Below are 7,470 nucleotides of genomic sequence, written 5' to 3'. Positions count from 1 at the left end.
TTATTCCAGTGATGATTTGTTTGATGCAGTTTGAAGTTTGTGTTTTATGACACAGCTCAGAATCACTGACTTGTTTTATCCTTCGTCCGGGGATGGGGCTCTTTCTGGACATCTACATTTTCACAGCTTTACCCTACACATCACTTAGTCCTAGTATTTTGCAGCCATCCCTGTATTTTTTTTGTTTTTTGCAAACTGCACAGCTTACTTTAACCTTTAAATACAGAAAACTAACCTTGCCCATATTATCATATTATTTATATTCTGTGGCGCTGTGACTTCATGGCCCAGCAGGTAAAGCATCTTTTGGGCAGCACTCTGACTGACACTTCATTTGCTCACTTTTTCCCACAACATGTGATTAGACAGCCACGGGGCAAAACACAGAAAATTGCCTCGTTTTGAAGAGCGCCACACAAAGCCGTGGCTAAGACTGATCTCACGCCGTAAAATGAGTTTTTCCTTCACTACTTCCATCTTTGGAAGTTGACATCAAATACACTGTACTGGCAGCAGTGCCTCATTGCTCTGACAGCGCGGCAGTGACAAAGACACAGCCGATAAACATCCTCCCCTACGTGTCACCTCTTGACAGGGAGAGAGAGAAGAAAAAAAAAAAGCTCAGGAGGACAAATTTGGCATCGTGTTCAGCGGTTAGAGATCCACTGTCTTAAGGAGCAGTACACCTAAAGATCAAAGCTGCACAGAAATACACGGAGCAGCTGACGCCAACACAGCAAATGAATGGATAAAAATATACAAGCACGGAGAGAGAAGTACTCGGTAGCACAAAGAAAATATGATAGATTACATAGATTACGTTACTTCTACTAAATACCTGTGAGACAAGAGGTACTTGCTTTAACCATTGTCTAAGAAGGGATACTGAGCTGGTAGATAAGAGGCAAAAAAAAATAAAAGAAAAAGACAGACGTGCATTATTTCTCCTGTCACATTATCATGAAAAAAGGCTGCTACTCACTTGCGTCCCACAGCGCTCCCATTCCTGTGCATGCAGACCACCTCCCTGGTCTGGTAGCCCACCTGGATGTCCCAGAAGGGACTCTCTTGCCGGTTAAGGCGGTTCCGGGTCCGTTTCTTCTGGATAAGCTCCCTGGTCTCGGGATCTTTGACTCCTGCTCGCTCCCTGAGCCCCTGACCTTTACCCTTCCTGCGTTTGACTTGGCGTGTTGTCCGAGTCTGCGGGAGGGCGCAGGGGCTCCACGGTCCAACCCTGAGACTGTACATGCCCTCCGGACCTGTGCAAGGCCCGGGTTTACAAGACTGGAACTCAGTTAGGTTGGGACAGATAGAACCTCCAAAAAGCGGCGGAACCAAGACACTGCGTACTCTGTTCCTGAGGCCTGTTCCACACGTTTTGGAGCAGGATGTCCATGGCGAATACTCGGAAACCACACAATCCTGAGGGCAAGGGATCAAACAGGCCTGCTCCAGGCGAGGCTTGGGCTCAAAGTACTCACAGATGGCATCCTCTGCTGGAGACCCGTCTGACTTGAGTATGCAGCCTACCTCCCGCGTCTGAATGCCCTCTTCGCCTCCACTGCATGTGAACAGCCGCGGAGCCCCAAAGGTCCTTGCAGATACTGGCACGCACTCATTCCAGGCACCCAGTTTCCAGTCATAAAGGTCCTTGTGCCAGTCACACACACGGAAACAGTTCCTCTGGTTGGAGGGACGCTGGACCTGGTCACAGTTGGTGTGAAGCGTCGTCCAGCCGTCCACATGGGCACACCAGACTGCCCGGCTTTGGCTGCCACCCGGTCCACAGTCGCTGCCCATGCATCTTCCCCACGGACCTGAGGAACAAATGAGAGCAGGCTCACATTACAAAGAGGAAACATGTAAAACAACAAATCTGAAGAGAGACAGTGTGCTGCGCTGAAATAAACCCACAATCAAGACACTGCTCACAAAAAAGTAAGACCTCCTGACTGGGATCTGACTGTTACCTGATCGGTGGAATGATGCTTCTCAGATTCAGAATGTCCAGAAATTGCACTGAGTTTGGTCACATTACGCATCAGGTTATTAAAAACACATGTCAAACACCAGCGCTCAATGAAGCCATATGAAATGTACTTCAAAGCTTATAATACTAAAGCAAGACTGAAACACCTTATTTTGGCCTGTTGTCAACTGAGAAAAAAGCATGTAATGCATCTTCAAGGGTGACACGGAGAATTCACACACTCCTCTAATGCAGTCCTTGATGTAGAACGTGTTGAAAAGCTGTTGGCAAGCCACAACATACGATGCGTGAGCGCAGGAAATTTGCCATATTGAATAAAGCGAACGTGTCACCTTGCTTTTGTGCTACACTTGGGTCAGACACAACACTTCTTAGTGCACGGTAAAAACCTGGGTGAGTGCTGTGGGGGCGGGGAGGCACGATGAGGCAATACAAACACAACGTGCAACAGTGGAGATTATAGGTGATCAAAGGGAAGTGTCTGAAAGCCAATTTACAGGGGCTGTGAGTTATCTGTGGCATTTATCAAGCTCTATTGGCAACTGGCAGAAACTGCCACAAACATCAATAAAACTTATTTCTCTGTACACAAGTCTCTGGCACAGGCTTCTCTTATCCCCACTTACTAACTGCAGCTGAGATTCAACAAACAGTCTGGGAAGAGGAGTGAAGAAGAGGTTGCCATGTATTTGTTTTAATAAGAAAACACACTATCAATACTTGACTGGAGCGTGCCTCGCTTTCTAACCTTTAAGGCTGAAGATGCTTCTTTTTGTCAACAAAAAGGACAAAGACCAGAACAATGACTCGATCCTGCTATCAAATACATACTTTTCTGCGTAGCTAAAGCCCGACGGTGCTCATTCCTCTGCAGCACAAACCTCCGTTGTTGTCAGGAAGCGGTCAGAACACATCAGCGAGCGTAAATATCCACCAGCGCTCCTAATGTGCTGATTAATCCGCTGCTGAAAACCGTCGCCAGTAAATTCACGATTTATTTCTGCTCCAGAGATGTTTAATAAACAACACGGCGTCCAGCACGGAACTATATGTTTGTGACCCGTTTTTGAAGAATCACGTATTCATTAGGAATCAGTGGGTTGTTGAGGAAAAGTCAAAGTATTGAGAAATTAACACATTCTTGGCAACAGGAGAAGTACAGAATAATAGCACACTTGTTCTGGTTTCCCCGGTCGTCCTCAGATCTTGACCTCTGTGCAGATAGACGCTTGTTATGTTTCGTTTAGAACTTAAATTCCCTCTCTGGTCGTAGACGAAACCCCTAAAAACTCATCCCTGTGACAAAATTACATATTTAGGAGTGTTTTCTATGGAACTAATCCCCTGGTCTAAACCCTTTCTGGAATATATAACATTTCTAGCTTCTTTAATCTGTTTAAGTGACGGCATTTTTATGTTAATGTTCCTCCATCCAGACGTGCCCACCGTAGAGCCGCGATGCTTCTCACACATCAGTTGATGTAAAACGCATAATAACGCAGCAATAATCAAAGGATGAATTCTTTTATGTTCTAATAACTCACAGCTTAGGTTCTTTAGGATTTCTGACACAACAACGTAACGACTACTTCACCAACAGTGAAATATTAATTCTTACATCTGTAATAGAGCTCAAGACCCAACCTGAGGATGGCCGGTATGAAACAACAGATCCAACTACAGCTGATGAAGAGCGGCTCTGTGTGTAATTTAGAAAAAAACCAGACACTATTTTTTGAAGCCATCCTCTTGTGCGACATGTGAATGCGTTCAGCTCTTCCTCTTTGGAGACACTCATATGCATCCTGCTGCAGTCTGTTCTTAATAAACCCGAAGGAAAGACGCCTACAAGCAGCTGGAAGGAACAACCTGAGCTCCTGTCAAAGCCAAAACATCGATTACTGTTGAGTCTCTTTAATCTGTCCTCATCTCAGCACAGTTTTATTGGACGGATATCTCAGTTTGTAATAGATATGAAACCGTAGGGCAAAGGGTGAAAGGTGCTTCATGATGTCGGCAGCGAACTGTGTTTCTGCTCTCTCTCTGGTTCTGGGTCACTATTGGTGCTGAAATGTGGCAAAAAGCTTTTAATAAATCACTTTGCATAACTTGAACTGAACGTGACCACATGCAGGTCAGACACAGAGATGTTTACAGGTTCAGATGTCGTCAGATTGTGTGTCTGAAAGCAGCTTAGATGTGACTCGACACCATCCTTGCATCCTTTAAAATGTGTGGCCATCTTAAGCACCTCTCTTGGCTCGAGCACACCAGCTCACCTTCGACTGTAGCTTCACTGGAAAGAGTCTAGAAAGCTCAAAATCCAACACCTCTGTGGCTTACTTGAACAAAACATGTTGCTAAACACCATAAATAGAAAAACAAAGTTATTACAAATGAGATTTTCGCCACCAATTTTGTGGTTTGGCCTTTTCAGTAGTTGAACTTTCCTCGAAGGAAAACAATTTAAAAAAAACCCTGCAAGTCATTTTGTGTTTCTCAAAGAAAATTTGAGCTGACTCCCTGAAAACCGTCTTAACCCGGTCAGGCCCGACTCAGCCTCGACTCAAAGCCATTTGAAAAACACTAATTAACACGGGGTGCCTGTGCTCTGACTGCGCTATCCAAAGGCTATTGATACTACAAGGGAGAAGAAATCAAACTAATTGGGAAGCTTCACATTTCAACTCGCATTAACCTCTTAGCTAATTGATTGTATTAGCATGTGGCCCGCGGCGGACTGGATCCTTAGTGGTAAATGGGCAGCAAGAGGAAGGGCGGCCCTTCTTGACCCACGTCCATGTTGAAATAAAAATCATGCCTGGCAGACAATCAGGAGCGCGTTTCCCGCAATGACTTCCTCTGTTGAGTCTTGTCAGTGATCTCATCTGCTGATACGTCTAAAAGGATCCATCTCCGGCGAATGCAACGCTGCATTCACGGGCTCACCCCTCAGTGTTTCAGCACACTAGATCAATGTCTGGTCATCGAGTGATCTCTTTGCCTGCTGGGCATCTACAGCTCCAGATCACACGGTGCTACTATACAGTCACTGATGTGTAGAAACTGTGGATTAATCACCATATTCAGAGGGTGAAAATGCATTTAGCATTCCCCAGACAAATCCCTTAAGGTGTTCGTCTCCGTCCATAAAAACTGTGTGATGTTTATTTTTAATCCAATAATAGAAAAAAAAAAAATGTGACTTGGAAGTTTTGCCTCTACAATACAAACTGATAAAGACACAGAGCGTTATCTCGAGAGCTGGTATCGAGTTTTCAGGCAGAGAAAGAAAATGCAGTCGAGAAAACGCTCATCCAAAAACCCCAAATGCAGCAGAGTCTGACAGGTTCTCAGATACCGAAATAAAACACCTCCCACCCAAATCTAATCCATCCCAGACAGAAGTTATCTCCTCCAAGACTATTGTCTGGCACAGTCCCTCAATACTCCTCCTGCTCAGGAGTGTGGACTCAAAGAGGTTCTCAGTAAATACAGGTCAAAATGTTTGGCGTTTTCCAACCTGCCTGATCCAAGAAAGCACAAAAGGAGTCTTGTCTGATGCGGCATCATTTCTTCTTGTGCATCTTATTTAGTTTCTCAATAAAAAGCTGTGGATACACCATGCAGCATGTTACAGACTTCAGTTTGCATGTTGGGCCCCACAACACTGAAACTTGGCCTTTTTCTCCCCAAATGTAAATCAATGTGAAGCCCCGGCAGCCTACAGCTAACTTTTTAATATTGCATGAAGTCTGACAGCACCATTTGACATTCCGGAAACAAACCGTGTTACACCTCCATTAATCAGACAACCAGCAGAAGGCATGTGAAGAATTACCCGTTGCTGGCCCTCGACTGCCCATCATGTGTCAGAAAAGGAAATAAAATTAAGATAATGAGTAACCCTCCGACGTGGAAATCAGAAGTGTGATGTTTTTAAACCAGTTAACCTGGATGACGATCCGGTTCTTTCACATTCGCCGAGCCAATAATTCCACTGTTTTCATGTTTATGCTGTTTGGCTGCAAAATCAAGTCGAGAAGAAATAGGAACAAACAGAAACCTATATTTGGCACATTTACATCTTGGTGAAAGTTGCTTGCATTGATTACGTACATAGAGCTCAGAGCCGTGCAATCTAAATGTAAATGTAGTTTTGTCAGAGAGAACGTCCTTTGTGTGTCCGATCATTATTATTATTATTATTATTATTATAGCTGATAGTGAATTTTGCAGAAACGTCAGATTTCATGTAAAACAGGCAGCACACTCAAAGGTGTGTGTGACTCAATCAAAATGCTGCTATTCAGCCAAACAAAGGCTGTATAGAGAGAGAGAAACATAAAGGTGTGCTGTGTATGTAAATTAGATTTCGTACAGTTTCACGAGGGCCAAAACTGACACCAGTGATTAGAGACGTCGAGCCGATTTTGGTGATGCAGAAAATGTGGGTGGCAAAATTTATGTTGAACAAACTCCAACACAAAACTTGGATTAAAAAGAAGTTTTTTGACTTAATCCATCGTTTTCTGGGACAATAATATAAAACAATACCACTGGTGAATGCCTACTGGTGGATCTGTTATTCAGCCGGGTCGATAATCGGTCAACTCCGTGGGTATACGACATGTTTTAAAGAATATACGGTTTGTATTCTGTCTGTGTCCAACAATAACCTGCTGGGATTGGCTCCAGCCCCCATGCCATCCTGGATGAGCACAAGATAAGCAGATACAGAGATTAAAGTCCCTCTTGTTGATTAAAACCCCTAAAAACTCATCTGTGTGTATCAAATTTATATATTTAGATTTTTTTTTTCCTCTATGAAAATAATCCCCTTTTTGCCTCAGCATGGCATAGATGTAACTTTAAACTATGGCTTGTTGTAGACTGAGCAGATCTACTTAGTCCATGACCCTCTTTCCAGTCAAACCTCTACCGCTTGCTGCAGCTCAAGCACACCAGCTCACCTTCGAGTCTGCTCAGACACTGTAAAACACAATAGCTGGTTGTAACATCGCCATGATTTAGCTGCACCTATACAAACTATAAACTATGAGTAATGACACAGAGAGCTCCACTCTGCATGTTTGTTACGTAGGACACTCTGGAAGTCATCGGTTCACTGCAGCTCCATGTTGAAAAGGTTCAAGAAAAGAACAACTTCACTTCCAGCAGCGGTGGTTTTCCAATAATGTGACAATGTCTTCTGGTGTCAATCACGGTCCTTATGATTCATGATGTACTCAGTCCTTCATGCTGCTTCAAATTAAAACTACAGTCGTGACTCGATGATCCGACCCTTATCAATCCTAAACCTGCTATCCGACAGGTTTTACGAAAAAAGAACGCAAACCATAAAAACAGCCTTAACATAGCGACAGCCTTGGATTGTGACTCCGACATGACATTTAATGTCACCAATCAGGATGACGGCGTATTATCTGACTGAACAATCCCACAGATTGGCTACGTTC

The 7,470-nt window shown here is 44.0% G+C and overlaps 1 protein-coding gene across 1 annotated transcript in view; it reads right to left on the bottom strand.

The window, feature by feature from the left end:
* The window catches only part of LOC103368609 (thrombospondin type-1 domain-containing protein 7A-like), a gene marked incomplete at its 3' end in the record, with an annotated part of 183,588 nt that overhangs the window by 113,842 nt on the left and 62,276 nt on the right, over nt 1–7,470 (bottom strand). Inside the window, exon 2 of the mRNA XM_008297023.1 lies at nt 983–1,817. Coding sequence (XP_008295245.1) covers nt 983–1,817 — 835 coding nt within the window. The remainder of the gene's footprint in view (nt 1–982; nt 1,818–7,470) is intronic.

Source organism: Stegastes partitus, unplaced genomic scaffold (assembly GCF_000690725.1).
Source record: "Stegastes partitus isolate 25-593 unplaced genomic scaffold, Stegastes_partitus-1.0.2 Scaffold1178, whole genome shotgun sequence".
NCBI classification, from domain to species: Eukaryota; Metazoa; Chordata; class Actinopteri; family Pomacentridae; genus Stegastes; species Stegastes partitus.
This window is presented reverse-complemented; position numbering and strand designations above follow the sequence as displayed.